Consider the following 21,697-nt stretch of genomic DNA (forward strand, 5'->3'; position numbering starts at 1 on the left):
AGACAACATGGGTCTCAGGCGGACTGGTCCCTAACACCCCCGGATGTTCTTGGAATTGGTGACCTGATTCGGCTTACCGGAAATCGACCTTATGGCCATAAGGAGAAACAGAAATGTCCCAACCTTCTCTTCTATCCAGGCACAGGATTTACTAGATGGCCTGTCTCTCACTTGGGACTTCAACATGGGTTACAGTTTCCCTCCAATAGATTTGGTTTCCAAGGATTGTTAAAAAAAATCAGATGGTTCCTTCTGGCCAAACAGAAGCTGGTTCTCTGAAATGGAACACATGACGATGTCACGCTGGTTTCTCCCAGTTTCAGCCGACCTCATAGAACATGTTGTTGTTCTTCCAGTAGAGACCCTGGAAATGTTCCACCTGACGACATGGCTATTGCAAGGATGATCCTCCGTAAGCAAGGTCTTTTGGACAGTTTGTGTGACGTTTTTCTGACATCCGTTTATCTACACCTAAAATTTATTTCAGAATTTGGATGAAGTTCAGGAACTGGTGTGCTTAGCATGGTTCAGATCCTGCCAAACCATCTATCCCTGATATATTGTCTTTTTTGCAGGATGGTTTTTTTAGTTGGTCTTGGCATTTCTACACTCAAGGTCCAAATTTCTGCATTGAGTCACTTCCTTGTCGGTGATGTGGCCTCTGACTTGCTTATCCACAGATTTTTTTTAAATCTATACGTCTTAAACGTCCTCCTAAACTTTCGCCTTTTCCCACCTTGGGATTTGTCGTTGGTCCTTCAGGCCCTTTGTGAACCTCCTTTTGAACCATTGCATGATGTTTCCATGAAACTGCTGACAATCAAACACTAGCTTCTTGGTAGCCATCACCTCAGCAAGGAGGATAGGAGAACTTCAGACTTCTGAATTTACAATCTATCATCAACACAAAGTGGTCTTGCATCCCAGACCTTCCTTTTTACCTAAGGTTATTTCACAGAAATCAATGAGCCAACCTATTATTCTGGCTTCCTTCTGCTAGTCTCCTTCATTGGAGCTTGAAAGAAAGTGGCATCTCCTAGATGTTAGAAGAGCGTTTTGAAATCTTTCTTCAGAGATCGCAATGCTTTAACTCTGATCATCTTTGTCACTTTTCAAGGCTCTGGTAAAGGTGCTTCCAGACCTACTATTTCCAGGTGGCTAACGGAAGCCATAAAACTGGCCTATGAAATCCAAGGTGTTCCAATCAGATTTCCGTTAAAGGCCCATTCCACAAAGCCTATGGCAACTTCCTGGGCTAAAACATCTGCGGCTTTACCAGAAGACATCTGTAAGGCAGCTACTTGGTCTTCCTTTCACACCTTTATACAGCATTATAGGCTGGACATATTCTCATCCTCTGAAGCCGCTTTTGGGTGTAAGGTGCTCCAGGCAGTAGCCTTCTACGTTCCCACCCTTGTGTTTTTTTTTTTTTTTGTTTTTTTACAGGGATCTTGCTATATCCCACTTGTCAGTACTGCCACTATACGAGAGGAAAATACGTAATTTAACTTACCGTAAATTCCTTTTTGCTTAGTATTGTGGCAGTACTGCCTTTCCCTCCTCTTTTTGTATGGATTAAATTACATTTGCAGTATTCAGTCTCCATTTGGTCATTTTTTATAACTGGTGTCTCCTCTGAGGTACAGGGGTTATATGGGCAGCAGGCGGGGCATAGCATGTATATTCAAAATAAGGGGGAGCTTCTTGTCCATAATAGAAGTTACACTATACTATACTGAGAGAGGAATTTATGGTACGTAAAATTACTGTTTTCCATCTTTCACAACATCCCGGCTTGTAATGTTGACATTTAATATTGTGGCCAGTTTTGTTTTCGTTCAGTATAGAAGGAGGAGGTGGCCATGAAGTTTTCAGCCTAAATAATGTTTAACGTATTTAGTCCATTTAGGATTTTCTCAAAGGCTCAGTATTTAAACCGCAAAAAAGAAACCAGATTTCACAGACAAAGAAAGCACTGCCGCTAAATAGAGGAAGCAGGTGAAGCAAGTAAAGGTTTTTTTTTTTTTCATGTAACCAAAGAACTTATCAGTACAATAATGATCGCTTTGATAGCTTTTGAAAGCAGTAACAAGACAGCAGACCTAGAGACAAAAGCACTTCATCTAGACAAGATAAGCACAGAAAATGTTGATGCCAGGCTTAAAGTGGAATGAAAGCTGCAGGCAGTTTTATCAGCACTAACCACAAAGAATCTTTGGGTTTTAGGCACCATAAGAAATGGTTACAAAATAAGGCTTTTAATCAGGCCAGTCTTTTCAGTTCATTTGTTCATCTTATACCTCCAAATCAAAAGTTCAAGCGTCGTTGACAGAATCCATGAAACTGGATGTTTTCTATAACTACTTTGCGCAACAAAGGTTCTGCTCCAGACTATTTTTAGTCCAAATGCCAGAGAATACATTTTGACCAGTACTGGATTTGAAAACCGTAAATAAGTATATTCAATACCAAAGATTCAGAATGGAAAACATTGTTTGACGTGAAACATTGGATTAGAGAGGTACATTAGGTACATTTCTCAGATTTACCATAAAGTACAGAAGAATTATCCATTTCCAATTCAAGACTCTTCTATTTGTTCTTGCTTTGGCTCCAAAGGTGTTTACTAAACCTTTGCTTCCTCTGGTTGCCATACTTGGAGAAAAAGGAGTAACCATCATCCCATAGGTTGACAGTTGGTTTCTCAAAGCAGGTTCAAGTCATTAGTTGAAAAGAAGATACATCTCATGATCCAAACTTTACAAGATCACGGATGGATTACAAACTGGGCAAAATACAATATTCTTCTTACTACAGTAATAACTTGCCTAGGTCTAGAAGTGGATTCTACTTCTTGGTTAATTCCTCAAGAAGGCATACAATAATTTATCAGAAGAAGTCAAAAGTTTTCCACCAGAAGGACTTTGAGCTTATTAGGCCCTCTTACATCCACCATTCTGGCAGTAAAATGAGCCAAGAGACCCACGTCTAGAATTTCTTAGGATTTGGAATACATTTCTTGTTTGGTGAAAAGACTACGTTTCTGCGTAGTCATCTGGCAGCTTCCTCTGATTCCAATCTGGAAACAGTTTCCTACCTGGGATTTGTCTCTAGTGCTTAAGGCACTTTGTGATTCTCCATTTTGAACCCATGGAAGTTGTCTCACCTAAGATGATTTAGCTGGAAACAGCCTTTTTAATTGCCATCACATTTCCTAAAAGAGTTTAGGAAATTCAAGCACTGTCAGAATCTCCTAAATTCACAACTTTTAATCAGGATGAAGTTGCGTTGCATGCTAAAACTTAATGTGTGCTTAAATAGGAAAACATTTGTCAGAGTATTGTGCTTCCTACCTTTTGCCCAATTTCTTGTTTGCCGAAGGAAGCTTGTTTCCACCTCATAGATGTCAAGAGAGATCTACAAATTTACTTAAAAAAAGAAATTCCTGCGGGATACAGAAGATTGGAACATCTTCCATTGTTTTATTACAGACAAGGCATCGAAATCTGCAATTGCTGATTGGTTAAAAGGTATCATTCTCATTGACTAGACTTCTTTCAGGTGGAAGGTGCTACAGGCTGCTGTTTCTTGAACTGATTCCACCATTTGTCTTTGGAAGATGTTGCAATATACCTCATACTCCTGCTACATTACAGGAATATGGAAATCTTACGAACTGTAAATGCTTTCCTTAGTACGGCAGCAGTACAGATTTTCACCATATTTTTTAAGAAGTTTTTATGATACTTTTGTGTAATTCAGTGGGTGTTTTTTTTATTTTTTTTTCTATTCATAAATGCTCCTGGTATTAAGGTATGAGGAATGAGGCATGCTAACTTTAATTTTACGTTTTGTTTCTCTATGCTTCTGCAGTTCTCAGAAAATAAGAATTTCTGCAAAGTAAAAAAAAAATGTAATCTATAAAAATTATATAATTACAATTTAGTTTATATTTGATGCTTATATTTTTTCTGTTCAGAAATCTGATAATGTACAACTGCTGCTCATTCAGTGTAATTCCGAAATTAATTGTAATTCCTATTTACCATAAAAGCCGAGTTTTTCAGCACATTTTTTGTGCTGAAAAACCCCAACTCGACTTATACTCTAGTCAATTGTCTGTATTATGGCAACTTACATTGCCATAATAGAGACGAAGGGGCTGTGTGCGTTTACTTACCTCTCCTGCAGCTCCTGTCAGCTCCCTCCTCCTCCGCGCCGGTCCGGTCAGCACCTCTGTGAGCTCCCAGTGTAAGTCTCACGAGAGCCGCGGGGTCATAGTGCGGCTCGAGCGAGACTTACACTGTGAGCTGACAGGGGAGCTGACCGGACTGGCGCGGAGGAGAAGGGAGCTGACAGGAGCTGCAGGATAGGTAAGTGCTTCCTGCCAGCCCCCCTCCACTGAACTGCCAATGCCACTGGACCACCAGGGAGTGAGTGCCCCCCTCCCTGCCATGTATCCAGTAAAATCCCAAAAATAAAAAATAATTTAACAAAAAAAAATTATTAAAATAATAAAAATGCCCACCCCCACTAAGGCTCTGCAACACACACACACACACACACACACACACACACACACACTGCACACATACATACATACATACACACACACACACACACACACACACACACACACACTGTAAATAGATATTCATTTAATAGAATTTTTTTTAGGATCTAATTTTATTTAGAAATTTACCAGTAGCTGCTGCATTTCCCACCCTAGTCTTATACTCGAGTTTATACGTTTTCCCAGTTTTTTGGGGTAAAATTAGGGGCCTCGGCTTATATTCGGGCCGGCTAGTATATACGGTACTTGTTTTTTTCCTTTATTTGCCTAATTGTAACTCATCTAATTTTCCTTCACAGGAAACGCCTTGAAGCATCAGAGACCAATTTGTTTGGGAATGATGTATATTCAGTGAAGTTTTATGAAAAAGGAAAGTATCCCCTGTTTGGCTGCAAATATGATTTTAGCTTGGAAGGAGTTGTTAATGTTCCAGAATTTCTGATCTACTTCCCAGTGCTAGTAGAGTAAGTATTATATAATTTGGGGTTTTTTTTTTCCTGCAAAAAGTTAATATGAAAGCACTTTTCATCAGATTGCACATGGCAGAAACTGAGCATAATAACCAAGCAGCCCCTCTTTGTAAAGATGCGAGGGGCTGATCGAAACAATCCGATGTACTTGAGCCTCGTGGTCTGCTAGAGGTCATCTTGGGCAGGGCCTGGGGCTGCAGCCTGTCAAAGGATCTGTGGATATCTGGCTGATGAGAGCTAGTTTTCTGTGTTTGTACCCAATCTCTCTTTAGGGCGTTCAAGGTATATGTGTGCATTTTTCTAGCTTTCGTGGCGTAAAGGCTATGTTGTACTCTGAGCCAGAGCTCTTCAGACACGTCTGGTCAGTTGCTCAGCTGGCCACGCCTCCATTTATTTTTCTTTCTGCTATGTATCACTAGATAGTAATGGTCTCATTTGTTTATTTTTTTATTTTTTTTAAAAAGTCAGTTTACTCTGGATAGCAAAGGGTGTCGCAAGTAGCCTGATAGCATGTCACCTCCCAGGATATTTAATCCTGTGTTTACCTATTATATATCATATTTTCAGCAGTTTGCACCAGGAATCCCCCAGGTGCCCACTGTGCCTTGTTATATTGTTACGAAGGATGTTACACCATGATTACTGCAATATGCAGTTATAGTGCTTAAAAATGTCAGAAGAACTGTTTGTTCTTACTCCATGATACAGAAGGTTATAAAAATAACAAAGTAGTTTCTTAGGAAGGGGTTAATAATAGTTACCGGCAAAATGTAGATGTTTATTTCCTCTGGTAGTGACAGAATGTTATGAATTGATTGCTCATGTATACATGCCAATCAACTCATAACATTCTGTCAATACCAAAAGAAATATACATCAAATGTACAATTTCATCTCTAATGTACAATTTCTATATAAAATTAGAATAACATTCAATTCAAAGCGGTACAGACACTTCTACAAAGGTTCCATCCATAGTGGTGATATTCTATGTTGTACAAACATGCAGTGTCGGTAGTCTGGATTAATGAGTATATTTAACCCCTTAAGGACAGAGCTTCAGAAGCTTGTCTTTCACTTAATGACAACGGCATTTTTTGCATTTTTTTGCTGTTTGCGTTCAACTGCAATTTGCATTTTACTAATTTATTGCACCGACTCATATTATATACGGTTTTTTTTTTTGGTTTTTTTTATAATTCTTTATTTTTGATATGCAGGAGATGACAGTTATGCTTGCAATGCCACAATAGCAATTATAAGCATTTCAAAAACACAGGTACATGGCATATGTAGATCAGTTGCACATTTTTTAAATATAATGAACAAGAGTAATATAATAAACAAGAGTATCTATCTGTGTTAACACTAGGAGGAGCAGGTAATAGTCGCTTAACGGCTAGCACATTGCAAAATATTAGATCTGAAGCTGTTAGAGAGTAGTCACACATTTTTGAACTATGTTTGATCTATCTGTGCTAATAAGAGGAGGAGCAGGCAATAATCGCTTAACGGCTAGCACATTGCAAAATATAGGATAATAAAAAATAAAAAATAAAAATAAAAAATAAACTATTAAAGATTAATCACACATTTTTGAGTATGTTTGATCCAGCTGTGCTTATAATAGGAGGAGTAGGCAGTAGTCGCTTAACGGCTGGCACATAGCAAAATATTAGATATAAAACTGTTAGAGAGTAGTTACACATTTTTTGAACTGTGTTTGATCTATCTGTGCTAATAAGAGGAGGAGCAGGCAATAATCGCTTAACGGCTAGCACATTGCAAAATATAGGATAATAAAAAAAAATTAAAATAAAATAAAATAAAATAAAATAAAAAAATAATAATAAAAAAAATAAACTATTAAGAGTAATCACACATTTTTAAGCGTGTTTGAGCCATCTGTGCTTATAATAAAAAATAAAATAAAAAAATAAAAAATATACAAAAATATATATGAAAAATAAAAGTTTAAACATGCAAATTTCAATTCTCATAGATAAATTCAAACGATATACTGCTGCAGCGTAAAAACAATAATGCCTATTGTAGTTATTGGCCCCAGGGAGGGGAAAACTGGTAGAGTACTATGTCTGCAGACACTGCGTGGAGATTATATACCGTTTTTTAAAGGACAGAAAGGGCTTTAATTTGATGTAACATATATACATAAATGCTTATTTATTATAAAAATACAGAAAAATGCAAAAAAATGAAACATTTTGAGTTTTTTTTTTTTTTACAGTTTTTGCAATAATAATGTGTGAACAATTAGTGCAGGTTAAGGAAAGTAATTACAAATAAATTCATTTAGTTGTTCTGATTTACAGAATATATAATGTGTCTGGGATTTTCAGTTTTTTTTGGTAGTTACAGGTCACAAAGCACAAGGAGTAAAATAAACTTTTAATGTGGAGCGATTTTAGAATTTGGTATGTTTGTCTTGTAAGCTTAATAGCCATAAAAGAAAACAAAATTGCCACACAAAAGTATATATTTATATAAAGTAGACACCACAGGCTATTGTCCTAAGGTTGTTTTGACACTTTCTACGTAGCCATTTCACCGCCAACCTCTGCTAAATATTGGAGTAAAACTTTATTTTTGGGGGGTTTTGGCACACAAACTTATAACGAAGAACTTCTCATGTGTATTTTTGTAAAGTTGGTGTGTGCTATTCCTGTACAAATTTTTTATTTTGTATTCAGTTAATTCTGCTGAGTAAAATGACACCCCCATTGTATGTCTTTGGCACTATTTTGTGAAGCTACAGTGCCATATAGGAGACCTGTCCTTTTCAGTATTCACAGTCTAATTTTGAGAGATGGATTTAATGAGCCTATGCTTCCATTTGGGGTATTATAGTAGTTTGACTGTTCAAAAAACCCCCACAAAGGCCTACTATTAGTAAAAGTAGACACCTCAGGGTATCTCATAAGGTGCATATTGTGCCTTAACATGCCCCCGTTATTTCACCAATATATGCCAAAGTATGTGGTAAAAAATAATTTTGTGCATTTTTTTACATACGGATTGCATTTTTGCTGGGCATTTTGTATATTTCAAATGTGCTACTAAGTTCAAAACCCCCAAATTATGCTCAGCTAAGTCTTCTGAGTAAAAATACACCCCCCAATGAATGTCTTTGGCACTATTTTGTGAAGCTACAGTGCCATATAGGAGACCAAGCCATATCCGTTTTGACCGAACTTTGAATTTTGATGCTGGGCCTATGTGCAATTTCCAAGCATCTTTGCAGGTTTTAAATTCAAACTACCCTACAAAGGCCTACCTTAGCGTGGGATCATTTTTCCGCTAGCGTGTACCAAGTGTAGTGGTAATAAGTGGGGTTTTTTTCTGCCTTTTTGACACACAAAGTGAGTTTGCACAGTATATTTTGCAAACCTTATGTGTACCACCACTGTATAATACTTCATATGTTGCTCAGCTATGTCTGCTGAGTACAAAAATACCCCCGTATGTACCTTTGCCAGGTATATGTGGACATCGGAGGGGCACATTTGGGACACAGCCATTCAAATTTTCTTTTCAAACTTTACATTTTTACGCTGTGCCCATGTCCCATTTTAGAGTATTTTACCAGGCTATATAATCCAAATACCCCTTAAAGCCATACCATTTCTTAAAGAAGACATCCCAGGGTATTTCAAAAGGCATATTTTGAACCTTAGCGTGGGATCATTTTTCTGCTAGCTTGTACCAGGTGTAGTGGTAATAAGCGTTTTGTCTGCCTTTATGACACACAAAGTGAGTTTGCACGCTATATTTTGCAAACCTTATGTGTACTACCACTGTATAATACTTCATATGTTGCTCAGCTATGTGGTCTGAGTACAGCAATACCCCGTATGTACCTTTGCCAGGTATCTGTGGATGTTGAAGGGGCACATTTGAGACGCAGCCATTCAGTTTTTTTCTAACTTTGAAGTTTTATGCGGTGTCCATGTTCCAATTTGGAGTAGTTTAGATGGTTGGTTATTGAAACTTCCCCACAAACACACACTTTTTATTAAAGAATACACCCTGGGATAATTCAAAAGGCATATTTTGAACCTTGACGTGGGATCACTTTTTCTCTAGTTTGTTCCAGGTGTAGTGGTAATGAGCGTTTTTAAATGTTTTTTTTTTACTTTTTTAAACTTTTTGTTTTGCTTATTAATTTTTTTAAAGTTTCCTAAACTTTCCTAAAACTTTTTTTTTTTTACAGATTTAACATTTTTCTAAGTTTTTTTTTTTTTTTTTTTTTACCGTTAACCCCTGCTAAACTAGCAGTAAGCAGCACTAACAGTAAATTCCCCATTTTCCCATAACTCCCACCCACCCCAGCTAGCAAAATATTTAATTATACAATATTTAAATTAGTCAATTAAATAAATTTAACCCCTGAGGGTTAATAAATAAAAGTTAATCATCAGGGGTTAAAAAAAATTAGATCACAGTATAATACTGTGATCTGTATTTTGATCACTGTAGGCAGTGATCAACTGGCAGGGAAGGGGTTAATTTTTATTTGGACTTTGAAATTTTTTTTACTTAAAGGTTAAAACTTTTTGTTTACTTTTTTTTTTAATTCTTTATTTTTCTTAGTGCATAGAGTAACATTATTGCTTGTGATGCCACGACAGCATGACAAACATATGGCAAAATCACAGGTAAATACAGTGTCGTAACATATGAAGGACTGCACATTTTTATAGTTTAAGTATACAGGCTGAAACCTAAGTTTGAGTTGAGGACCTGAGAGACTACAAGAGGAAACATAGATACCTTAACATATGATAAACAAGCTTGATAATTCTTGGGAGATGTGTTTATAGTACAGGTTAACTAAAGGTCTAAGCTTAGCTTCTGAGTTGGTGCAAAGGTAAGAAATAACGGTAATCAAGGGTATTAACTATATGGTAGTTGGTTTTAAGGCTAAACAAAGTGGGTGCCAATATTGGTAGTAACTATTGCTTGTGTTACGGTGCATGGAGTCAGAGTAAATTACCCAGATGAGTATATTTGGCGGTTGTGAGTATGCAAGCTTAACAATATAAGTTTGGCTGGTCTGTATTTGCTAGGCAATATCATCTGTGAGTTAAAACAAGCCCATCCGCCTAATGTGCCGTGTTAGTAGCGACTATAATCGGTGAATACTGTGGGTAGGCAATCTAGGCGTAACGACAGTGTGTGCAGAAGAACTGCGGGGCAACAATGTGGGGACAACAGATTAGGAACCGTGGAAATAAAGTGGATGGCACATTAAGTTACTTGTTCCGTGTGCTCTGTGGCACAGCAGGTAAAGTTTATAAGTCTGTCAGCCAATGCCTATAGAAGGGCAGCTCCGTTTGCCAGTGCTTACTCCGATGGGGGCTTTCTCACGGACCCTGGCCTCCCAGTCGTTTGGCCCAGGCTTCTCTAGGCTCACCTTCCAGCTCATGTCTTGGGTGATGGCGTTGGTGGCCCCCTCATCGATGATCCCAGGCTGAGATGTCGCTCCAGCAGTGCTCCGCCTGGTGTACCTGTGGGCAGCATCGTGGCTTGCAGCTTGAGTGGGGGTCGGTAGGGTGGTGCTTCGCTGATCGCAGGCTTTTGGGACAGGTGAGTTGCTTGTTTGCAGTGCTTGCTCGAGGAACCGGCTCCTGCGCGTGTGGGAGAGAGTGAGTGCGCCCGAGTGTCTCGGCGCTGTTTCCCGCCATTTAAATTTTTGGCGCCTACGTTGCCGGATGGCTGCTCTGGAGGCTAGAGGTAAGAAGGCGTATTGGCGGCGGCGAGTTGTGGGGCGTATACATGTAGCCACCGCTTTTACCGCTAAATGGTAGGCCATTCCACGTCCGCAAAGCACTGTCCAAAAGCCCTTGCAGATCCGGTCAAAAGCTTCCAGGGGAAGCGTTGGGCTCTGCGTCTTGGGCCTTTTCCGAGGCGCCATCTTGACCGCGCTCCTTTTTTTTACCTTTTTTAAAGCTTATTTTAAAACTTTTTTTTAACGTTAACCCCTAGTTAGCTAAATTTATAATTTTAAAATATTTAATAAAATAAATTTAACCCCTGAGGGTTAAAAAAAAAAAATCAGATCATAGTAAAATGTAATCCCTGCCAATTGATCACTGTAGTCAGTGATCAATTGGCAGGGAAGGGGTTAATTTTTTATTAAAATAGGTAAAGGGGGGTGGGATTTTAATTTAACTTTATATATTTTTCAACAGGGGGCAGGATCACTGATGATCCGTCTCCCTGCACTTCACAGTAAACCCGGAAGGGCAGGGAGGCGGAAGGTAAGTATACACAGAACATGTGGTCGCTCTGACATGATGTCAGAGCTGGCATATCTGCTTGGACAGCCCAAGTCGGTGTTCCCAGTTTGCCTCTAATACAGAGGCAGACCGGAGCACCATTAACCCCGCGATTGCGGCGATCTGGGGTTAATTTAACGGGTGACGGACGAGGTCCGTCACTCATCGTTATGGCAATCCCCTGAGTGACGGACCTCGTCCGTCACTCGTCGTTAAGGGGTTAATCTTTGTGAACGGTAGAAAATATAGAACAACCACTGTTGTAATAGCAGTATTTAAAATCCATCCAACAAAGCTCACTTTGTGTGTGTGTGTGTGTGTGTGTGTGTGTGTGTGTGTGTATATATATATATATATATATATATATTATATCTCCATCTTGAAATATGATTGCAGTTCTTTTAGTTATCCACACGATGTCAATGTGGCTCAAAATACTGTACCACATTTGTTTATAACCATTCCAGGAGAGAATGGTTAATAGGTTTTACATTGACAAAAAGCAGTGGGAGGACTTAACAGATTCATTTATTTTGCAGAATGGCCAAGAAATATAATATGAAACTAATTTACAAGAAGACCTTTCGGGAATTTTTTGAAGAGAAGGTTAAGAATGACGAACAGAAAATGCTGCTGAGAAAAATGCAGGCCTTGGAGGTAATTTTATTAACCCATTCTTGGACTTAAAATATAGCCCTGCAAGTGCCCCATTGAATTAATCTGATGCATTACATGCTTGGGAAAAATACTCTTCCATTGTATAAATATGCAATGTGAATAATGTTGCGTATTCCTTTTGTGTGCATCTTAATAAGAACAACAATAAGTTATTAGTTAGGCTATATTATAACTTTTACTCTTTATAAATTGCGCTGTAGGATTTTTTTATTCTTGTATACCTTGAGAGTTTGCATAGACACTACTTTTTATATTTCTCATTTAGTTCTACAAACTACATCATTTTTCCCCATCTGATAATGTATAGTGGTCATGGGCGGCTGTTGTCTGTAGAAAATGAGTAGTAATATACAGGATCATTTTACATTATCATTAAACTTCATTGGAATCTGTTTAAAATCAATGGAATGAATGCACTTTTTTAGGTTTAGGTATCCTATGTAAAAAAAAAATTATTGTAATTATTTAATCAGAATCTAAGTAGCCACTTAATCTTTATATAACTTTGTACAAAATATACAGAATCTTACAAAAGGGAGTACACCCCTCACATTTTTGTAAATATTTTATCTTTTCATATAACACTGAAGAAATTACACTCTGCTACAATGTAAAGTAGTAAGTGTACAGCCTGTATAACAGTGTAAATTTTCTGTCCCCTCAAAATAACTCAACATGGCCATTAATGTCTAAACCATTGGCAACTAAAGTGAGTACACCCCTAAGTGGAAATGTCCATTGCAATTTGACTTGGAGCACTCTGGTTGGTTTAAGCCAACCAATAAGAGTGTGATGATAGGTAAATAGTAAACCTTACAGGTAAGCAAACCGTTGAGGCTTACTATTTACCTATCAGAGCATTCTTATTGGTTGGCTTAAACCAACCAGAGTGCTCGGAGTCAAATTGCAATGGACAGAGTGCTCGGAGTCAAATTGCAATGGACAGAGTGCTCGGAGTCAAATTGCAGGGCGTGGGAAGGCTTTCCCCACCCTGTGGAGCTCAGTCTGTGCGGTGCTTTTTTTTTTTTTTTTTTATGCACTCAGGTTTTTTATTTTATTAAAATGGATTATGGATTTTTATTTGGCCTTTTTGGGGGCTTAAAAAAATAAAAAAAAAGCCATGAACTGGCACGGTCCCCCATGACCCACGTTTAATTACATAGCCGAATTAATGAATAGTCGAAATTCCCTTCCGAATTTCGGACAATAGCTAATGCCCAAGTGTTTAACTGGGCATGTGCGGGAATTTCACAGCGCTATCTAGTGCCCGGACCTAGGTCCTGGGCACCGCCATCTTTGTGTCCCACAGAGACTTCATCTGCCCCACACAAAGATGGCAGCGCCCAGGACCTAGGTTCGGGCACGAAATTAAGGTTAAAAAAAATAGGTAATATGCATTTGGAAGTTGCTAGGGGGACAATTGGATGTAGTGGAGTCAGGAGAAGGGTTAAAAAAACAAAAAACAAAACTGAATTCGCCCGTGACAGTGCCTCTTTAAAACTATAAGTGATAATGAAAACTGAATTTTACAGTGTTATTCACTAACTTTTGAATGGCTCTGTATTCAGAATGCAAAAGCCAGACATTGTTCACACTATTTAACAATGTCCGGAGTTTGCAGAGAAGGCTCCAAATAAACCTGAATACCTCATTAAATCTAAATCTCAATAGAGCTCGCTGACTGGTTTCTAAGCCAACTAATCAGCGTGCTCTACTGAGATTTCAAAGCCTGGGAAATCATTTATGATTTATTTTTCCTGCCTTAAAATCCCATTCTACATATAGCTCTCACAGGGCTATTAATTTATTTTTTATATATATATATATATATATATGTGTGTGTATATATATATATATATGTGTATATATATATGTGTGTGTGTGTATATATATATATATATAAAATATAATTTTTTTAATTTATTTTTTTTATGCTTGTTTTGTGCAAATATTTTTAAGGGGAATAGATAGTAAAAAAAAATTTTTTTTTTTTTTTTTTTTTTTTTTTTTAATGGGGATTGACCAGAGCCTTGGAGACCTGTAACCACCCAGGGGACTGTACTAATTGTGTCCCTTCTTGCATATTTGTTTATAGGCCCCCACCATTCATGGGTGGGGCATACTAGATCCCCCAACTTGCATTATAATTAGCGTTCCCCTTTTCATTAAACTTGTGTGCGTTATAATTAGAGTGCCTCTTTTTCCCACCTGCCACATGGGAGACATAAGGAAGGTTTTCAATCTGCCTTGTAGTAATATGGGGTTCATAGGCATTTTTTTTCTTCTTTTATTATGTTTGATACGAGTAACCATTGCACCACTGAATAATTTGATTTAGTTTAGTGTTTGTTTTTTTTTTTTGTTTTTTTTTTTTACCATATCCTTGCTGGCTTGTAACTGCTAAGGCCAATAGTACTTAAAATGTATTGTTCACTTGCAAAATGTAAGTGACCAATAATGTGCATCCTGCTGAATGAATTAATTTCCAATTTAGTTAAAAAAATAAAGAAGAAACATTTGTGCTTTGTATGGTGACATTCGGTCATCGAACTAATATGGTGACCAGGGGTCATGTGACCAAGCTCGTGTATGCCTTTCTCACACTGGGATAAGCTTTATCCTTTGATATGGTAATTCAATACCTTCACAGGTCAGGAACCACTCCCCCCTATCCCCATTCCGTCCTGTTCCTTCTTGGCTGTGCTACTGAGCAGACATGGGCTAATATTTATCATGGTGAACTGTGAGTGGGATCTGGTGATTTTATAAGATTTAGTTGTTGCTGTTGTTGTTGTTGTTGTTGTTGTTGGTATAGTTAGATTGTGTGTCATTATTTGTATGTTGTTGTTGTTTTGTCTCTGAATAAATATTTGTTAAAGTAGACGGACCAGAGTTTATATGTGTATGCGTACATAATAATTTATATAGTTTGGCCCCCTTTTTGCGTCTATAGAATACAAATACCTTACCAAGTGTCTTTCTGCTCTCATGTGATATAGGTCAGGTTTAGCAACCTTAAAAAAAAAAAAAAAAAGATCCAGCACATAGGCTTGCAGGGAAGATCCTGCTAAGACTAACCATTTAATCAATAATGCCCTTGCCCAGCCCCTCTTGATCGCAATAAGAAAATATAAACTTTTCAGGAGGTAAAAAGGGAAAAAGCACACCAAAAGGTCAACAATAACGTCTTTTGAAATTTTATGAATTTAACTATATGATGCCTTAAAACTATGTGAAATTGTCAGTGCTGCAGTTAGCTTCAATACAACCTACTCGTTCTGCCTAACTTAAAATGGTAATCTCTACTAAAAGGATAGACCAGGGAGATTCTTCAACTTCTCAATGTGTGGAATATTCTTATATCTATAATGAGAACATTTGAGAGGATTTAGTTTTTTTTTCAGAAGAATATATTTATTAGTTCATGAGAAAAATGACAGTGCAAATATTCAGAATCTGGGGCAAAGAGGTATTTGGAAAACACTGTTGGGCATGGCTTGACTACAGGACTGTATGGCTATTTTGCCTACATTTAACAGCCTACATTATCCATCAAACTTGCCTCTGCTTTCATAAGCACTGAATGTACATTCGCTACCAGATGGGAGGCTGTGTGTTTATCCAAGGAGTTCAACAGGGAGCATAAACACACAGAAAATACCACTGTTACCGTGTTCACTCTTATGGACAATGGCAGAGGCCTTGCAAAATGGAACCCAACCCATGGCACAAGATTCACCCTAGTGGAAGCTCCTATCTCCAAAGAATCTCTGGTGGAAATAGAACAGGTCCTGTTCAAAGTAACCAAGGCCAAAGCCATCCTATGGCCTGAAAGATCAAGCAACAACACTATGGAGATAAAAGCGGAGATTTGTTTTAGAACTTAGATTTGTAAACTTGAAAAAGAGAATGCATGCTGTGGATATGGCTTACAGTGGAGTTATCCATCATTCCAATTTTGCCATGCAGAAAGGGTTTGTTGAATCTCCCTTGGAACATACACATTCCAGATGGAATGAAGCTTGAGTCCTGAGTGCCAGAAGAACAAATACGGTTTCGCCTACAAAGGTTATATGTTTTAATCAATTTCAAACAAAAGTATTATTTTATCAAGACCTATAACTCACAGTAGTATGTCTTATGTGGCTCACATCTCCCACACCATGAGCTCGTTTGTTGTTTCTGTTGCATTGAAGCTGATTCCAGGTTGTATGCTGTAGGCATTGCACCACTAAGGAATGAACTCAGTCAACCCTCAGTAGGCTTTATCTGCAGGCTTACATGATATCTGTTGGCCTATTGTCCCTTGCAGTTCCTCTGCAGTTGGGTTGCTTGGCTCCATGCAACATATAAGGTTATATGCTGAGTGTTTATAGTTCTTAATATCCTACAGTTTACCCTCTTTTTTTGTTTTAAAGGGACACTCTGTTTTTTTTTTTTCTCTCAAAACAATGTACAGTACACTGCACAATAAACATATGCCCTTAGCCTCATTCCAGAGGGGGAAAAAACCTTTTATCAGTATATGTACACAGCTCAGCCTGTCAGCAAGGAGTGATGTGGGGAAGATGATACTCGGGCAAGCACAGAAGAAGTGGCCACACACAGTAGATAGGCATGTAGTGTTGCACTCACTGCTTCTCTGACTGTGCAGCTTGGCTGAGGATTGATTAAAACAGCTTAAATGTACATTACAAGTGGAAAGCAACTTCATGTCTCAAACTTTACACCACATGGATGGAAAATTACATGGAATTTGTGTGTTACTTCATATTGTCCTGCTCACTGTTAGTTTTCTGAGCAATCATTCAAAGAATCATGGGAGTTGTAGTTCAGCAACATATGGGGGGCCGGAGTTTGAGGACCCATGGTCTAGATTAATTACCTTTTTTTAACCTTGGATTTCCTCTGCATTCTGTTGCATGGATGGAGTGTAATGTTTAGCCCATTTCACTGCTTTTCTTTTGCTTACTTATCATATATACAATGAAGTAAACTAATTGTATTTAATCCAAACTGCAGACAGTCTGAGAACCAGGCAGATATTTAGGGGTATAATTTCTGTCTGTATCGGTGTCTTCTCTTACTTCTAAAGTCTGCTTGCTAACCGCTCACTCTGCTGTCAGAAGTTGAGCTGTGTATTTTCTGGAATTAGGAGATGTTGCCTCAAACACTACAAAGGTTGAACTTTCTTAAAGTGCAGCACAATAATGAGGCCAAAACCTCTTTGTAATGTAATTTTCCCTCACTTTTATATGGGTGCCTTTGGAACTGCTCTGCCATGTCGCATTAAAACAAACAAATACCAAGAGTAGTAAAACTTGTGCCATTCTACTTTGTATGGCTGGTCTTTAGTTAAAATGTATTGAGTGTCCATTTTGTGGGTTCCTTTTCCTTCCCCATACCTGCGTCATGGTTTGACAAGCAGGGTGTTTCTTTAAGGGAGAGATCCCCACTTTGGCTCTGTGCCTCTTTCCCTCCCCTGGGTGCCAGGTCCATCTAGGGTTAACCCTGCAGCTGTAAACATAGAAGTTTCAGAGAAACTGCTATGTTTACATTAGGTTTATCCAGCCTCTAGTGGCTGTCTCATTGACAGCCACTAGAGGCGCTTCTCACTGATTTTTCACAGTGAGAAGACGCCAGCGTCCATAGCCTCTTTCCTATGGACTGCCTGCGTGCGAGGGAGGAGAGTCCCCAGCGCGGCGGGAGCCCGGGGCTGGAGAAAGGTAAGAATTTTAACCCCTTCCTCCCCCTTAAGCCAGGCGGGAGGGTGGAGTGGTGGGGGGACCCAAAGACCTGATAAAGCCAGGAAAACTAGTTGTTTTCCTGGCACTATAGTGGTCATTTAAGGTCCAGACAGTTGTGAACTTTTTTTTTTTTTTTTTTACATGCTATGTTTTCTTTGGTTCTTTCTCTAGATATGGAGAAGACATTCAATAGTTTTGGAGTCTTCCTCTTTTTCAGACTTTAGGACTACTTGTGCTTCCCAAAATAACATGTTAAGGTCATTTTTACTATTGTGACTCTCCTACTTTCCTTTAAATAATGCAAAAAGTCAGGAATTCTGACTTTCACATTACGATTTGTAATTTCCTTAGAACCCACTTTGCACCAAATTAGAACTCATTCTGGTATATAAGGTTTTATTGTGGCTGGCAAATCACATAAAGCAATTTATTTATTATTATTCATTTTTTTTTTTCCTATAGTGCCAACATATCCCACAACACTTTACATTTAGCATTTTTGGATGATGTTATTCACTGGCTAGTCCATTCTCCATTTATAGAATATCCTTGCTTCCTCCTGACGCTAGCCTGCTCAGCAGTTTTGAAGACTTATGATGTTCTAGGTTTATCAAAAAAGTGATACTTCGTCATATAATATGCTAGTTCCAAACAATAGGGACAACATAGCCAATCTATGGTATGCCATATGTTTTGGATTACATCTCTCATAATGCTCTTACAGCCATAATGCTGGCAAAGCTTCAGGGGAGATGTCACCTACAACAGGAGTGCCATAGGTTGACTTGATCTGTAGAGAACAATGCAAAGCAGAACTAGAAGAGATCCTACATATGGATAATGGCAATATATGTGGGAAGTGGAATCCAAAGTGTCCATATATGTCACACTCCAACATCAAATATCTAAGACAATGTTGAGATGGTACAAGACCACTGTTGTACTATATTTCATTGGCCAAACCACAACAGACTTGTGTTAAGAGGCATTGTGGAGGTAGAGCTACATAGCTGAGGTAACTGCTAAAAATACCACCTTTAACGTGAGAATCTGCAAAAAGAAAGTGTATCATAGATATCTCACACTTCACACACAGATTCAAAGACAATGTAATTCTTTGGCATCACTTTTATTTTTATCCAAAGATTGCTTCCTTCATGTTCTGCTAGAGTGACCTTTCTGACATGAAATAAAATGTTCACGGTTAGGAAAGTACTAAAAATGTGTCTGCAATAGACTGCATTATTTGAAGTATAATTTAAAGGACAAAATGTTTTTTAACTGAATGAAGGTATACTTATTTTTTATTTTTTTTATACTTGCCTTTTTTGTTGGACTAGTCATGTTCTAAAGAGGCAAGGTAATGGGGTGGGGGAGGGAGGGGGACCGGCTGAAATTAAAACTTGTGTTTGTTGTTTACTATCTGTCCTTTTAGGAAACACAAGGACAATTTTTCCAAGTTGATGCTCTACTTTGACTATGGAGTTGAAAATGTACAAGAATTGTATTTTTCACCTACAAAGTAACACAAAATATGTTATGTATTACATCAGACATGCACCTACAATGCAAGTGAATTGTGTTCCTTTTAAAACCCTGCTAATGTCATATGTTTTTAATTTTTTTTTTTTCTTTGCTTTGACCTCTTGTGATGAAAGGAGAGGACACTGAAGTACAACCGTAAAACAAATGTGTACTTTTTATGTGTTTTAATTCTGTCATGTATGCATAAGCTTCGTTCAAAATCACACTTAATTAGATCATTGTAGTTTTCAGACTAATCTGCAATCTGTTGCCATAAATATATTCTCTTGAGTACTATATTGTCTACAATAGCTTTGTGTTATTTGTGGGTCTCTCACAGAGTTGTTACCTGTTCAATCTTAATTATCTTATTAACTGTACAGTAACATAATGCATGGATCTTTTCATACATGTCCTTGTAGAGTCCCTTTCCCTGGCAATCTTTGCACCTCCTGTGGTGAAGCTTTTCTATCAAATATAACCATTCTTCTTTATTTTATCCAGGTGGTAGATAATATAACATAAATGATTAGTAAATAGTGTAATAGAAGTGAAGAATAAAAACACATTTTATAATACTCTGGGAGTCTAGGGTATATTTTAAAGGCACTGAAGCCAATGTTTATTTATTAACATTTCCTACTACACATGGGGTCTCTTTTGAACCAACTGGCAACTTCTACAGATATAAATGAATACATTTATTTAAAACCTTAGCTTTCCTTTTAACATTTAAAATCAGAGCTCCTCCTTTGAGAAACTAAAAACACGAACAAAAAAACAACCACCCCAAGGGAAACTGACCTTTAATACAGCGCTTTCCTGGTCTCAACAAAGCAACCTCTCCAACTACTGTGAGATCTGTGATGATCATCTTGAGACAACCCAATGCTTCTCGTAGAAGAAGCATTGATGCCTGAGGCCACATGCATGGCAATTGGTGCTTTTTGACAATTGGATGCTTCTCATCCAAGCATCATCAAAATTCCTCTCTATAAGAAAAAATATCAGCTTGATATTGAGTCTTTATTTGGAAGGGCTTCGGGTAACGGTCTGACAATCAATTGAGACATATTGATTGTCAAATGTAAACAAAGCTTATATTTGTCACACTGTAGGGAGAAGGTCTGTGCACCGAAACCACTTTGCTTTGATGCTTAATTTCTATTTAATGATGCCATGTGGCTATGTTTCCAGCATCACAGTCACAGGTTTAATTCCTAGCTGTCTAGGACAAAGGATATACTTGGAAACTTGTTAAAAGTTAAGTGTCTCTTTTCCATACTTCCTCTAGCAATATAAACACATAGTTGTTTCTCCTCTATAAGAACTGTAGACTTTTCCTAGCCCCAGATCCCCATGGTATGCTCCTCCAGGAATAGAGCATATAATACAAGAAGTATCACCATCAGCTGCCTTCATGTGGAGCAGGTCTCCTTTAGAGACCGCAGAAAAAAAAAAAAAACATCTGTTTTGTGGGTTGAAAAATAAATGTAGAAATCCTTACTGCTTCATTTTTCTCTGTCCTGAAACTGGGCAACTCCCTTTTGTGTCATTGTTATAAATACTGCACTTTTCTGCCATTGGACATAGTGGGAAAAGGAGAATTTGAAACTTTGAGGAATAGTTATGAAAGTGGTCTGTTTTTAAGTGGGGCAAACCACCATTTTAACCAGTGGACCACCAGGCACATTGCATTACAGATTAATACATTTTTACATTTTTGCACAGCTTTTTAGAACAGATCACTTTGTAAACATCTCCCATTGTTTCTATTCTCATTGTGTGGCTGTGCCTATACTGAACTGAATGGTGATGCAACTTCTATCAAATTTGCGCTGGATATTGAAAATAAGAGTACTGCATGTGAAAAAGGGTGTTTGCAAATTATAGGTGATTTTCAAGTTTTTATTCTATGGTGTAGTTTCAGAAGATCCCCTTTTCACAGTACCAGTGACTAACAGTATGGGTTTAACAGAAATGACTAATTTAAAGGAACACTATAAGGTCAGGAACACAAACTTATTCCTGACCCTATAGTGTAAAAACCACCATCTAGCCCGCAAGTGATTATCTCAGCCAATCACAATGCTTTACCATAGGAAAGCATTGGATTGTCTGAGACTGTCAAGGAGGCAGATCGGGATACAGCCTAAGCCAAATACAGCCTTCGCCAATCGGAATCTCCTCATAGAGATGCATTGAATCAGTGCATCTCTATGTGGAAAGTTCAGTATCTTCATGCAGAGGGTGGAGACCCTGAATGACACTGAAGCACCACTATCAGCTATCTAGTTTATATGCAAATTGTTAGGACATTTTGTAGCATACTCGCTATTTTACGATTAGAAATCCCATGCACCTTACAATGTTTACATAAAGCTACAATATACATTTCTACATGAC

At 38.0% G+C, this 21,697-nt stretch overlaps 1 protein-coding gene across 2 annotated transcripts in view; it reads left to right on the forward strand.

Annotated features, from left to right (window-relative positions):
* RNMT (RNA guanine-7 methyltransferase) overlaps positions 1 to 21,697 on the forward strand; it is a 542,662-nt gene that overhangs the window by 507,861 nt on the left and 13,104 nt on the right. For both annotated transcript variants that reach the window (XM_063451606.1, XM_063451605.1), the window contains exons 7-8: positions 4,873 to 5,037; positions 11,882 to 11,999. In XM_063451606.1, coding sequence (XP_063307676.1) covers positions 4,873 to 5,037; positions 11,882 to 11,999 — 283 coding nt within the window. The remainder of the gene's footprint in view (positions 1 to 4,872; positions 5,038 to 11,881; positions 12,000 to 21,697) is intronic.

Source organism: Pelobates fuscus, chromosome 4 (genome assembly GCF_036172605.1).
Source record: "Pelobates fuscus isolate aPelFus1 chromosome 4, aPelFus1.pri, whole genome shotgun sequence".
Lineage (NCBI taxonomy): Eukaryota > Metazoa > Chordata > Amphibia > Anura > Pelobatidae > Pelobates > Pelobates fuscus.